The sequence below is a fragment of the Aegilops tauschii genome, chromosome 5 (genome assembly GCF_002575655.3).
Source record: "Aegilops tauschii subsp. strangulata cultivar AL8/78 chromosome 5, Aet v6.0, whole genome shotgun sequence".
NCBI classification, from domain to species: domain Eukaryota; kingdom Viridiplantae; phylum Streptophyta; class Magnoliopsida; order Poales; family Poaceae; genus Aegilops; species Aegilops tauschii.
Genome location: NC_053039.3, coordinates 449,740,728 through 449,755,170, shown reverse-complemented (window position 1 = coordinate 449,755,170; position 14,443 = coordinate 449,740,728). Strand labels below are relative to the sequence as shown.

The following is a 14,443-nucleotide window of genomic DNA, read 5'->3' as shown; positions in this document are numbered from 1 at the left end:
TTCATCCTGATAAGCTCAAACCCAAATCGGAGAAATGTTTCTTCATAGGATACCCAAAGGAGACAGTTGGGTACACCTTCTATCACAGATTCGAAGGCAAGATATTCGTTGTGATGATACGTGTTTGTCACAGTAGGTCGCTTTTTTTGTCATGCATGTACATCCATGACAAATTTATGACAGAATCAAGATAGTCATACCTGTGCTGTCGTAGAAGTGTTCCATGACATTACCAAAATTATCATCACGGAAGTGTCCACTTCCATGACGATAAATCGCGCGTCACAGAAGTGCTTTCGTCAAGGGTGACCGACACGTGGCATCCACCGTAACGGAACGCCGTTAAGCTATCGGGTTGGGTTTTGGATCCGATAACCCGTTAACAGCCCCGACCAATGGGGATTTTCCACGTGTAAAATCATCATTGGCTAGAGGAAACACGTGTCGGCTCATCGTTGAGAGATGTCATCCACTCACTGGACAGAAGGCGCCTATGATACGTCGACACGTGGCACGGCCCAACAGTGGCCCATTCCTGTGAAAAGGTCGGCCCGTTTGACTTGGTCAAAAGCTGGCGGGACGGCCCATGGAAAGCCTGTTAACGGCCTGTTCGCATATAGCCCATTTACAGCCCGCTAACCCAAGGCCCGTTACGCCCTATCCGAATTAGGCCCAGTAGCGTCATCTAGGCCATCCAATATGATTCCAGCCCATTTTCACTTCTGGCCCATGTATAGCCCATGACGTCTTTCGGCCCATATGAGGCCCTTTGTAACTCTTGGCCCATTAGCGGCCCGTGCTGAAACTGGCCCGTAATGAACAGTGTATTACTTTACACCCATTAACGACCCGTGGTGAAACTGGCCCGTAATGAACAGTGTATCACTTTATACCCATTAACGGCCCGTTATTCCGTTGGGCCGTTTCCAACCCAAGTTAACTTTTGGCCTTCTGAGGGCCCATTTATTCTTGGGCTCATTTGCAGCATTCGGTTACTTACGGCCCGTTACTGTCATTTTCTGCTTGTGGGCCAAATTCAGCCCGTCGTTACAGTCGGCCCGTTTGTGGACCGTTAGTCTGTTGGGCCATTTTCATAGCATCACCAAATACGGCCTATTAACGATGGCCCGTTATGGTCGGCCCATGAACGGACGATTCCAACTCTAGCCCGTTTACGGCCATAATGCGGTCTGTTTGGCCCATGTTTGGCCAATCGATCATACGGCCCGTATAAGGCCCATTGATGATACGGCCCGCAGAAGGCCCAATGTTTCTACGGCCCGTAGAAGGCCCATTGTTTCTACGGCCCGTAGAAGGCCCATTGTTTCTACGGCCCGTAGAAGGCCCACTATTTCTACGGCCAGTAGGAGGCCCAGTGTCACTACAGTAAATATTAGCCCATGGTTATTGTGGCCTAGTTTTAAAAAATAGGTTATTGCAGCCACTAACTAATTGCGGAAAAAGAACTGCAATGACTACAAGTAAACAAATAAACAAGACAACAAGGAAATAAATAAGCAAGCAACTAATGCTAGGCTATCACGGCTATTACACATATTACATCCACTGGGCATCAAAGTTCGCCACCAGTGCAAATATAGGGAACAAAGCAGCATATCATATACACTGGTTGTCAAAGTTGGCGACCAGCACAAATAAACGCCGCAGCAAAACAAATCCAGAACTGAAACCACTTCAGAAGATCTCAAGAAACAATATCCTGGGTACCCATAATGCTGGCAAGATGCTTAGCAAGCTTATTAACTTTCTCTTGTTTGGCGCTTAAATCCTCCAGCGCTTGCTGTTGCACCAGAAAATATGCATCTGAATTCTGCAGGGACTTCCTCAGTCCTTCAGCTTCCTGTCACAGCACATCTGATCGATGTCTTTCAACTTGAAGTTGAGACTCAAGAAGACGAACTGATTCAGGCAGCGAGTTCGAAGAGCTTGTGCCAGCAGTAGTGGCCAGTAACTCGAACACTACATCAAGACAGGACTTTTGGGTTCCCTCACTGTCGTCAAGATAGTTTTTATCAGCTTTCTTGGAGACCAACAGGGATGTCTCACTATCTTGAACCTTATCTGCATTACTTCCTTTACCATTGGATAACGCGGTACTGTTCTCCAATATTTTGTCCGCATTCTTAAAGAGAAACAAGAAGACACATCACATGTTTACCATGTTGTATATGAAACTCATTTTGGTAAATGAGTTCAGTAGTAAAGTGGACAGGATAACGGCATGAAACAAACATATATCTATGTACCATTGTCACTTTATGGCCTATATCATTCTAGTTTTTGTTGCCAAATCAAGATAGAGATACAGTTCAAATAATATTTGTTCAAGACAAAGCAGAATAGACAGAATATAAGTGTGGGTAACTATAGAGCAATAACAACACTTGTAATGTGCATGACATGAGAACATAACTGTTTATTCAATTGAAATTGAAATCAACATAGAGCAGGTTACAACAGCAAACCAGTTAAAAAAACAGGTTTAAAACATACCTGTTGCGCCATTGGAGTTTCAATTCCATCCTTCAAATTTGAAAATAGTTGGTATGAGTAAATACAGTAATGCAAGAGCAAAGGAGTATGAACCATAGCTTTGAGTTGAGTTGGGATTCGGAGTGGTGGTCCTCGTGCTTTGGGCACTGCAGTTCCCTTACTAACTGCTCGTGTTTGGGTGCTCTGTGGTGGAGACAGTGCTGTGTCAACTGGAACTAGGTTACTATCTGCCGGGGTTGGGGTTAGAAGGGGTGTAGCTGGTTCTATGTCCAACCGGGTAGGGGTACAATCTGCGAGAGTCTGGGTTATGTGTGGTGGATCTGGTCCTTGGGCAAGTACAACCGTGGTTCTATCTGCATCAACTGGTAGCACTATCTTTTCTGAAGACCGTGTTGTTACTCCCTTAGATACTGCCATCACGCTCTCCAATTCAAATGGCTGGTAAACAAGAAAAGTAATTAAAGTATAGACATTGTATGATAGACATGTGCAATGGATAGTGGGGAATAAAAGAGGGCATGAAATAATTCATATTTATGTTGCCTAACCAAACAGGATAGCATGACACAATTTCACATATATGATGGCTAACTAAACAGGATAGCATGACACAATTTCACATTATGATGGCTAACTAAAAAAGATGGAAAGACATAGTTCAAAATATGAGACTATGTAAACAGGATGACATGACATAACTATATAATGTGTTTATTAAATAGGTTGACATGCCATAATTCACATACATTCACGGATAGAATGCCATAATTCAAAATATGATGTCTGTAAACACTAAACAGGATGAGATGATATAACTATATGATGTCTTTATTAAATGGGTTGCCATGCCATAATTCAGATAGATGATGTGTATCTACTATGTAAACATGATGGCATGATAAAATTCAAATATATGATTTATATAGTAAGCAAGTAAGCAGATGGCAATCCATATATGATGTAAAAACTAAGCAATGCAAGACAACATGCATGACATGGGTAATATAACCCTGCCAAGTTTGAGCATAGACCTCAGGGGGGAAATAGGACTGGTCATCAGTCTCTGAATCCTACTCTAAGGAGCTCTCTGTAACCAGCAAGATGTTTGCTTCAGCAGGTAGCATTGTCTGCTCTGAATACCTTGTTTTCACTCCAGATACTTCCATCACCGCGGGACCAGCCACCGCAGGCCACCAAAGCCTCGTCGCCGACGAAGGGGACGCCGCGCCCGAAACCCTAGCCATGGCTAAGGGTCGGCAGCGAGCGCGAGAGGCCGGATCTGGAGGGATGAGAGGAAGTATCAGAGCGAGAGGAGGCCATCGGTCTGCCACACGTCGTCGGGACTCGCCGGAATTAGCCGGCGTGAGTGGCGGCGGCGGCGAGGAGTCGCGAGGGAGAGAGGCTCACGAGAGAGGAGAGAGATGAGGCTTGCGTGTGGGAACAGGGGGCTGGGAGCTGGCCAACCTCTTTCTCTTTTTCTTCTCAACTGAGCGAACTTTTTTGTCTCACGCTAGTCCGACGTGGACATCACCAGGAATCCCCCTTGTAGCGACTGTTAAAGGGTTGTATTGTCAGAGTCAATACTCTTAATAAGGCTAGTCATAGTGGGAGTAACTTAGGTAGTAACATAGCGCACTCCAAGAAAATTTTGCTTATGTGGCATGTAGTTAATGAGGGAAGAGGTATTTAGAGTAACCTAATATGTTACTGTAACATAGCGCTTCCCGAGAAAGGATAAGTCTACAAGCTAATAAATGAAGTCATACATGACACTACTACTATGTTACTTTGCACTATAGAGGTAGTAACTTAGACTAGTGTCATATGCATGACACTAGTATAAGTTACTCCCCACTATGACCAGCCTAAGACCAAGCTTGAGGGTGTCCCTCCCTTCCAATATGGATCGCCATACCTGCGATGGGCACTTTCCCTCGATGGATAATACACTGCTTTGAGAATACGAGCACTTAGAGAGCTAGGATCCTGCAAGAGACGCCAGGCTTGGCGCGCCAATAGTGCCAGATTGAAATGCTCCATGTCTCGGAAACCCATCCCTCCCATGAACTTGGGTTGTGACATAACCTCCCATGAGACCCAAGCCGTCTTCCTTTCACTTTGTTTCGATGCCCACCATAAGTTGCGCAGCAAACCATTGATGTGCTGATACAGCCCACGCGGAAGCTTGAAACAAGCCATAGAATATGCAGGGATCGCTTGAGCCACGTATTTAATGAGCACCTCTTTACCTCCTACAGAAAGAACTTTCTCCATCCATCCCAGCACTTGCTTCCAGATACGATCTTTGAGGTATTTGAATGAACCCTCCTTCGATCTACCCACATCAGATGGGAGCCCCAAGTACTTCTGAGATAATCATTCTGTACATCCGATACTTGCTTGGCTTCCCATTTTAAATTGTTAGAGAATCCCTTACTAAAGAAAATTGAGGACTTGTCCTTATTTATCCGCTGACCCGAGGCTGCACAATATCTCTGCAATAAAAAATCGACCCTCATGGCCATCTCAGTGGTAGCATCAAAGAACAAAAGACTTGCTTTTTTTTTAGCAAAAGAAGATGATTAACTTGTGGAGCACTGACCTTTGTAGGAAATGTTTTCGACATGCCTAATAGGGAAACAACTCCATTTTCATGGGGCCGTGTGGCCCCTTCGATCGAAAAAAAAAACATCCTTGCTCCGTGTTCGTCTTGTCTTCCGGCACCACGCTACGCGTTGCTCGAGGGAAGGGAGCGAGTTTTCCGAGGAAATGAATGCACAGTGATCGCCGGGGAGGCGAGGCGATTCGGCGCGGTGACGCTCTGTTTCCGTTCGCCGTTGACCCGCCGCCTTCCTCTCCTCCACCAACAGATAACCCAGAACCGAGACGGCTTAGGGGGTGTGATTGCTCTGCTCACGTCGCCACCCGGAGTGCAGAGCAAACCCGCCGCCGCCGAGGAGCGGGAGCACTCCATCGCGACCAGAGGTAACCTGGTGCGAATCTTCGGTTCGTTGTCCATCTTTGCTGCCTGTTTGCTCATTGAGTGTCCACCAACCTCGGCAGCTTCGGCGCGGGACACAACCTGTTCGACGGAATGACCGAGAGGCTGTGCAGCAAGAAAGCGTCTGTGGCTAGCGGCGATGAGGACCGCCCACGCTGCCGGACGAACTGATCCAGCTGGTGCTGTCATTCCTGCCCTCGCGCCAGGTCGTGCAGACGTGCGTGCTCGCCACCCGCTGGCGCACGCTCTGGAAGTCCGTGCCGGCCATTCGCCTCGACGCCTAAGCTGGGACCTACCAGTTTGGGCAGGACCTGAGCCATTTTGTCCATAGCCTTCTCCGATAGCGTGAATGTGAGATCCTTTTTAATGGCGATCATCGCCATGATTGCTACGAGGAGGAGATTCAGCAAGACTTTGAGCTGTGGCTCCGTTATGCTGTGTCATGCAAAGCGAGGGTTATTCGACTTGAAATAACTGTTTATCGTCCTTTGAGGATATTTCCTGGGACTCTTATCTCCCAGCACTTGACAAGGTTAATTCTTTATCGTGTCCAGTTTGAGGATTTCTCTCTTGATGTTTTGGGCTGTCAGTTACTGGAGGTGTTGGACATTCAAGACTGTATAATCGACATTGAGACTGTTTTCCCAAAATCTCTAAAACATCTGGCGATCAGAGATACAGGTCTTTTCCCAATGGAAACCCGGTGTGTTATTTCTGCGCCAGGTCTGGTTATCTTGGAACTATACGACTGTGTGGGTTGGACTCCGTTGCTTGAGAGCCTGCCATCATTGGTAACGGCATTTATCAACACTGGACCCTACTGCGGAGATAATTGTAGAAATAGTTCTAACGGGGACTGTGGTCTCGAGTCCTGTGTGGAGTGCTATGGTATAGATGATTGTGTGCTTCTCCAAGGTTTATCAGGCGCTACGAATTTAGAGCTGATAACCCACAAGTCTATGGTACGCTTGTGCTTTTTTTTCCTATTGATATCCTTGTTTTGCTGACTCCTTTAATTCATCTTTGCATCAGCGTATTATTCAGTCGGAGCATAATAAACTTTTTTGTGGTGTGCATTGCATATTTGTCGCCAACTCACTCTTTTTAATCATAATTTTATAATTTTCTTGAACATGCACCATTTTGATTACAAGAAGAATGCCGAGAAGGCTCAGAACTTACAACTTGACATCAAACCCAGAACCCCAAAACAACTCTACCAAATGGAGCTAAGCTAAGCAAAACTGGTTCTGAGCCAATGTAAACAAAAAATAGAGAAAAAAAAGAGGCAGGAAAAGTTGTTTGCAACTTTGCAAGCCCTCTGGATGCCTGAACTGCAAGGGCTGCCTTCATGTTTCTATGAAGATAGCCCCTATAGTTTGTTCATGAGAAGGCATTATACATATAGTACGCATGTAAGGCTGCTTGGTACTTACATTCTACTATGCAAAAGCATATGATTCAGATTAATCTGGGAGCCATGTCAATTTGTGTGACACTTAAATAGTGCGGCTTAATTTAATATGGTTCTAAAATCTGGTTCAGTGTATAAATCACTTTATTGCTTGTGCATAGTTGCTCAAATTTAGTTTTTTCTATAATGCTTGTATTCATTTCAGTATTACTAATTCATATACTTGAATTAAGAGTTTCAACCGTTCTTTTTTTTTTTCCACTTCGCCCAGATCTTCAGAAATGATGTAAAATGGTCCCCTATGTTTAGCAAGGTAAAAACATTGTTGCTCGGTGACTGGTGTATGGCTGCTAACTTCAGTGGACTAGTTTACTTTCTCCAGCACTCACCAATTCTACAGAGGCTTACGCTTGAACTTGCTAGTCGCTCTGAGGTATAACTTTTTTCATGTATGATGCCTTATCTTTGAAATTTCCATGTACTGCTTATTCCTTTCAGTTAATTATTTTGTTTGTGACAGGAATTTGTCATTGAAACGAGTGAGATCTACAACCCAGCGGAACAATTTTTGGTATCAAAACATCTCAAGGTAGTCAAAATCAATCATGTGAAAGACGATAAAAGGATTCACCAATTATTGAAGGTCCTTGCTTATCATGGAGTACATTTGGAACTAATAAACATTGAAGAGAAGGAGGACGCTCGTGAACGTAAGTATTACTACCACATTTTACTGTTATATTGTTTATGTAGTCTGCATGTGTGACAGTTGGAAAACTGTATTATTATTCTAGGAAAGTAAATCACAGACTAGTACTTATATTTGGAAAACTAGATGTTCAACCATTTGGTGTAGGTTAGAAATGAAAAAGACCCACCTATATATTTCAATGGAAATGTAAACCTAGGCCAAAGCAGAAATGCATGCACCATTTCTACATCACTTGTCTTTCGCATCTTAATCGGTTGTTTAGGCTGCTGGTGATCAGCACCTAACAGTATACATGGTGACTGCATCCCCTGGGGCAACAACTACAGGTGCATGCCTATGCTGTTAAGTAGGAGGATAATGCCTGATTTATTATTAAAACCCAACAGGTCGCTGAATGCAGGGATACTTTATTGAGGTTTTCACCTTGTCTTGGTAATGAGATAATTGAACTTGGTGCTCTGTAGTTGCTTTGAGATCCAGAGAAATTGTGGAATGATAAGTTATATCTTTTGAACGGCTTCATGTTGTATGCTGGTTCAATTCTATTTAGCCCGGGCTTTCATGTGCTCATCGTGTTTCTGTTGTTCCCGCAGGCTTCAGTTTTCAGCACGAGTAGCAGTTCAGATCATCGACTATCATCGCTTCTCTACTCAGAGACTGCCATGTCCCTGAATGTTACACTGATAAGGTGGTACTTCCTGCGTTTTATGAACCGAGATGGTGCGCCTGCCCATCACGTCCAGTTCAGTATGTCATGTGCCTCGCCTGGATGCTGTTGGAAAGGCTTAAACCCGTCCCCGCATCGCTCTTGCTCGTTTCATGAACAAAGTCAGTGTCAGGCCTGAACTGATCAAGCTGCTGAAGTCCTACGTTTTGTTTAGTCGTTTCTGGTACAACTTATTATGTTAAAATGTTGCGTATCTTGTTCCATCGCTCCTGGAAGACTGTTTTTATTGGGTTCTCGTGGTGGGGGGTTTGTTTAAGGGAAAAAGTCTATTTTAAGCCCTGAATTCGTAGAGGTTCGGCGAAACAAACCCTCAAGTCAAAATCTTGGTCGATTGCACCCTGAACTATGCAATCCCGGTCTAAACTGAACCCAGGAGTCGTTTGGCAAACCAGGATCAACGACGTGTCACAGGATGGCCGGGATTGGTGCCATTTCGCCGCACTGTTCCCCATTGGGCCGGCCCGCTTTAGTTTTCTTTTTCCTTCTTTTAAAACGCGCAGTTTTTTTTATTCTTTAAAACTGCAAAAAAAGAGCACGTAGGGTGACTAGAACCCGCGACCTGCTGCTGTTAGTCGACGGAAGTAACCACCTGGACAGCACATCATTGTTCACATTATCCCTGTTTCTTCTTTTTCTTCTTTCTTTCTCTGTTCTTTTTATTTATATTTTTCGTTTTTAACTTTTTGTTAAATTCGTGGACATCTTAGTAGGGAATACCAAAGGAAAAAAACCTCGTGAACCAATTTTTCAAAAGGAAAAAAAGGCCGCAATTTTTTTATAAAAATTTCACGGATTTAGAAATAAATTCAAATTTTTTCAAAAGAAGTTCACAAATTTTCAAAAGAAAAGTTCTCGGAATTTTGAAAGAAGTTGTAAAAATGAAAAGAGTTCGTGGATTTGAAAAAAGTCCACGGATTCAAAAAAAGTCCACGAGTTATGTAAAAAGTTTCACGCATTAGATAAAAACGAAAAAAAAGCTAAGAAATTGGAATAAATTATTCACAAGAGGTGAGGTGGCGTGGTTGGTAAGGACAGTTTTTGCACCAAAAAGGGGAGGTTGCAAGTTCAAAACATCTTATGTGCACACCTTTTTTTAGCAGTGTAACAGAAAAAAGACATTTTAACAGGCAAAAAAATACAAATTCATTGAAAAGTTAGTCAACTTGAAAAGTTCATCAAATTTAGAAAATTTTCATTATTTTGAAAACAAGTTCATTGAATTTGAAAAAGTTCATGAATTCAAAAGATTCGGAAAAAAGTTCACAGAAACGAAAAAAATTCATAAACTCGAGAAAAGTTCACGAAATTGAAAAAAGAAGAAAAATGGCACAAGAAAGCAAACAAGCTGGAATCTAGCACAAAAAAATGATCGTTATTAAAAATAGAATGAAAGAATAAACTATCACGAAGCGGATGTTTTCCTGGATGGTTAGCGCGCTCGTACATTGCCTGTGAGGTGCTGGGTTCGAAACGTCATGGTTTTGCAGAAAAACGTAAAGAAAAAAGAGTATGATGGGCCGGCCCAGTGCGCGCTGTGGTCAACATCGCTGCTGCTTGGCCCGCGAGCCAGACAAATCCCTGCCACGTCAGCGTTTTTATGTATCAAACCATGTCAAGATTCGATTTAGACCGGGATTGCATAGTTCAGGGTGCAATCGACCGGGATTTCAACTTAAGGGTTCATTTCGCCAAACCTCTACGAGTTTAGGGTTTAAAATGGACTTTTTCCTTTGTTTAAGTTCCCTGCCTATGTTTGGTTGGCCGCACTTGCTGAGCACGCATGCTGCTTCTTGTTCCGATTGTGTTTGATCGGCTGCATGAGTACATAACTGAGATGTTTTATTCAGAACCTCCACTGAAAATGATCTACCTACGAGGAGAGCATCTTCTTATGATGCCTCTTTGGGCCTGTGACGAAAGCCTTCATGATTTACAGTTTCCTTCCCCCGCAAAAATAAAATAAAAATTACAGTTTCCTCAACAAAAAAAAGCTGTCTGGAACGGCGGGGCCGGGCTAGTTGCTGCCTCCATGACCGGTGGGGCCACCGTCCGGCTCGTAGATAGAGCGATCGTCCTCCACGTCCACGGTGCACACCCAGCGACCCCCCAACGGGAATGAAACGCTCCCCCGCCGACAGCGCGGCCCCACGCGTGAGCCCGCACCACTCCCGGACAAGACGGCAAAGCGCGGCGCGGGCCCGCTTCGCCTCGTCGAGGAGCATCTCCGCCTCCGACGGGTCAGGTCAAATCCGACCGTTGGAGACAGAGCCGCACCACCACCGACCGGACCGACCGACGCAAGGCCCCCAACAAGGTGTTGCCAAACCCCCCAGCCCATGCCCAGCTCCACCCCAAGTCCCCAACACACAGCACACACCACAGAGGGCGCGCGCACACCACGCCGCCTCCCCTCCCAGCCTCTCACCTCCGGCGGCGGCGACGAGCCAGAGAGAGAGAGAGAGGCCGGCCGGGGAGGAGGAAGAGGAAGATGATGATGCCCACGGGCGGCGAGTCCAGGTCCCCCGTGCGCGCGCTGCGGCGGCTGGCCGGCTCCCTCCTCGCCGCCGCGCGCCTCCGCGGCTCCTTCAGCGCATCCAAGTGGTCAGCCTCCCCCGCCCGCGTCCTGTTTGTTTCTTTGTTTCCTCGCGTGCATCACCGGTGGGAACTAACCGACGTTGGTTGGTTCGCAGCAAGACGGAGGCGCGGATGGCGGCGGCGCGGATGAAGCTGCTGCGGAACCGCCGCGAGGCGCAGGTGCGCAAGATGCGCGGGGACGTCGCCGCGCTGCTCCGCGACGGCCGCGAGGACACCGCCCGCATCAGGGTAACTCTTGCCTTCCCAACACACCAACGCCGCACCTTCTCCCGGTTAACATACATGCATGTATCGATTGCTCTGTTTCCGTTCGCGTCGTCGTTGCGTCAGTTGGCCGGACAGATCGGGGTCGCCGTTCCGTTTAGCTTACGCATGGGCCGGGCCTTCCGGGTGCCATTCTCTGCTCGATCCCGGGACCGGCGGTGAATCCAGATATCGCTACCGCGTTCATGGCAGGAATGGCCCTGCTCATTCGGACGGACACAATCGGGAAACAGATTTCAGACATATACAAACACTTTCTGATTGATGCAGAAGAGATTATAACTTCCTTAAATCTAGCGTTTCCTCTTTTGCTCTACTACCTATATATATACATTCGAGATAAGGAAACTTCTTTATTATCAATTAATTAATGATTTAATGTCCTACACGATTCAAGGCTTTCTATTTATACCCAACCATGTTTACTGGGTTTTGACTCCAGTTCATTCCTGTACAAATCAGGCAGGTCAGTGCCGTCACACCCCAGTCTAAAATCCAACATTAAATTACACATTTCCTTCTGACTACTTACCCTTTTTAACATTCTTAGTAATATTGCATACGTGCATGCTATACATTTGAGAAAAGGATATGTATACTGTACATCAAACCGAGGTGCATCAGGGTACATACATTTACGTCTCACAAATGCTCAATTCTGTTCTTTGGTTTGTTTTGTATGCGACCTGCATTAGTTAGTCGTAGAGATTGGGCTGTCTCATGTAGGCATTGGAGCTTTGAGTTATCTTTCTAGTGCTTCACCCACTGTGAGTCTCAAGATCTCTAGCGCAGCAATAGCAAGAAAAGGGGACAAAATTAGGGAACCAGTTTCTGACATAAAGTTTCTCTGAAAGAACACTGATTAGTCAGATATAGAAGCTTTGATGGGATAGAGATTACAGAGATTTGAGATAAGGGAACTTCTTAACTATGCTTTAATTTCTTAAACATAGCAAGATTTTTCATTTATACCCAACCATATTGTGGGTTTTGACTTTTGACTATAGTTAATTTGTGACAAATCAGGCTGTTGTTACATTTTTCCTCGAAAGAGAATAGGTTGTTGTTACACTTGAGTCTAATCCCACATTGAATTATTTCCCCCAGCACCTTTGTAAATTAGAGTATGGGTATGTTATGTATTTAAGAAAAGGATATGCACATGTACCGAACAATGAGGAAAACGCTGTTGAACATATCTCAAATCAAGTTATTTGGTCTATTTCAGGTTGAGCATGTAATTAGAGAACAAAACACTATGGCGGCAAATGAGATTATTGAACTTTTCTGCGAACTGATTGTTACACGGCTTCCCATCATTGCCAAGCAGAAGTATGTGTATCTTGCAACATTTCCTTGCTTTCAGAATTGTTTGTTCTGAAAACCAGGACCTAAACTTGCTACTGGCCAACCTTTTCTTCAGGGAATGCCCAGCAGACCTGAAAGAAGGTATCTGCAGTTTGATATTTGCAGCCCCAAGGTGCTCTGAACTCCCTGAACTCACTCGCATGCGGGACCTTTTTGAAAAGAAGTATGGGAAAGATTTCGTTGCTGCTGCAGTTGACCTGCGCCCAAATGCTGGTGTTAATAACCTTGTAAGTGTGTGTTTCTTTTTTTCTCTCCTGCAAAGTCATTCGTTGTCACTACTGCATGTATTTTCTGCTCACTACTGAAATCGATGATGTCCTTCTGAAGCTAATTGAGAAGCTGTCAGTCAATAAGCCGTCCGGGCAAACTAAGCTGAAAGTTCTCAAGGATATAGCAAAGGAGCATCAAATCGATTGGGACCCGAGCGAGGCTGAGCAGGATCTTCTTAAACCTGCTGAAGAGCTGATTGTATGTACTACTACAACTGTAATGCACATTCTTTTATTTCACATGCTTTATAGTCTTGAACTAATAGGGCTTTTGACTTCTGAGCAGCAAGGACCTAGTTCATTTGGTGAAGCTTCGAAAATGCCTGTGAAGACTACGCTATCAGCAAATTTTGTGCAACCCACTCCATCTAATTACAGGTTTCTAACTCCTTTCTCTGCATAACAATTCAAATGATGCAAATCTGTATAACATTGGTCCCTCACCCATCCCTTTTTATTCTCATTTGCAGTTCTGGATACGCTGATGAGTATGATGATAATCATGTTGGGGGTGCCATGCAATTCAAGGATGCAGCTTCAGCTGCTCGAGCAGCTGCAGAGTCTGCTGCGCAAGCAGCGTCTGCCGCTAAGGCTGCAGCCAGCCTTGCCAACCAGAACGCCCATTCGTCCGACGAAGACGATGACGATGACGAGGACTGGAAGACCACTCTTCACGAGTCCACTCATTCTAGCAGGCGCCAATCGATGATGAGCAACTCAAGCAGAACCTCCAGGAAAGAGAATGCATCCACCTTCGACGAAATGAGGCTCCGAGGAAGCACAGGGAGGAGGTTAAGCGGGTCGAACCACATGGAAGATAAAGACTCAGACCTGCTTCAGGATCTGGGTACTGGCAGGACGCGCAGAAGGAACAGCCGTGCTGCTAGCAAGGTGCACTCGGAGATAAAGTTTGATGATTCGGAGGCGGAGGACGGCAGCGACGCCGAGATACAGTCCTCCCTTGAGAGGCGGCCTCCACGGAAGGAACGTTACCCAGGAAACGGTCACCACGAAGAGAAGGAAGTAGAAGACGACGATGATGACTTCCCTGAGCCGCCGAAGGCGAACCCCGGCTCCTGCGTTCATCCGAACATGCCCCTGGACTTTGAGACCCTGACGGCGCGCTTCGAGGCGCTGAGGTCATCCGGGGGGAAGCTCCCTTAGCTCGCGCAGTGGAATCATGATGTTGAATCCTTTGCTGCGCCTATACAATGCCAGAACTACATACTCCTAAGTTATATATAGTACTTGTCTCGTGCGTTTGGCTTTGCAAGTGCTGGCTTGCCCCAAACTATTATTACATTTGTGTTGCTCCCAGGTATATAGGCTATCTGAACTTGTGAAATGGAAACTTTTGTGTCATCTTCAGGTGTGCTGGAAGTTAACTGCACTACCTGCGAACACCTTTATCTCTGAAGAAACATCACATGCTTCTGCATATATAGGCATATAGCTGATTTCAACGTTTGCCATGCGTTCTTAATTTGAACATTTTGCCTGCTGTACGATGACTAGTACAAGATCCCGACTCTTGTTGAGCTCCATCCCCAGTTCTTTGTCTTGTACTCTGTTGTAACCA

At 45.3% G+C, this 14,443-nt stretch overlaps 2 protein-coding genes across 2 annotated transcripts; both read left to right on the top strand.

The window, feature by feature from the left end:
* Positions 1–5,654: 5,654 nt before the first annotated feature.
* Positions 5,655–8,590, top strand: LOC109759113 (uncharacterized). The gene is made up of 5 exons (XM_073499287.1): positions 5,655–5,768; positions 5,860–6,477; positions 7,201–7,362; positions 7,450–7,639; positions 8,235–8,590. The coding sequence occupies exons 1-5, from the start codon at positions 5,655–5,657 to the stop codon at positions 8,255–8,257; spliced, it is 1,107 nt and encodes a 368-aa protein (XP_073355388.1). The 3' UTR covers positions 8,258–8,590.
* Positions 8,591–10,685: 2,095 nt separating this feature from the next.
* LOC109759124 (uncharacterized) lies at positions 10,686–14,226 on the top strand. Its single transcript, XM_020317957.4, has 7 exons — positions 10,686–10,969; positions 11,059–11,191; positions 12,456–12,559; positions 12,651–12,822; positions 12,923–13,063; positions 13,151–13,242; positions 13,335–14,226. Exons 1-7 carry the CDS (start codon positions 10,857–10,859, stop codon positions 14,026–14,028), a joined length of 1,449 nt encoding a protein of 482 aa, XP_020173546.1. The 5' UTR covers positions 10,686–10,856; the 3' UTR covers positions 14,029–14,226.
* The last annotated feature ends 217 nt before the right edge of the window (positions 14,227–14,443 follow it).

Excerpts from the sequence above, each read along its gene's own strand:
- LOC109759124 (XM_020317957.4), top strand. The coding sequence starts at position 10,857 with ATGATGATGCCCACGGGCGGCGAGTCCAGGTCCCCCGTGCGCGCGCTG. Across the intron at positions 11,192-12,455 it reads AGGACACCGCCCGCATCAGG|GTTGAGCATGTAATTAGAGA; the intron begins GTAACTCTTGCC and ends GGTCTATTTCAG. Across the intron at positions 12,823-12,922 it reads ATGCTGGTGTTAATAACCTT|CTAATTGAGAAGCTGTCAGT; the intron begins GTAAGTGTGTGT and ends GTCCTTCTGAAG.
- LOC109759113 (XM_073499287.1), top strand. The coding sequence starts at position 5,655 with ATGAGGACCGCCCACGCTGCCGGACGAACTGATCCAGCTGGTGCTGTC. Across the intron at positions 5,769-5,859 it reads CGCTGGCGCACGCTCTGGAA|CGTGAATGTGAGATCCTTTT; the intron begins GTCCGTGCCGGC and ends CTTCTCCGATAG. Across the intron at positions 6,478-7,200 it reads TGATAACCCACAAGTCTATG|ATCTTCAGAAATGATGTAAA; the intron begins GTACGCTTGTGC and ends CACTTCGCCCAG.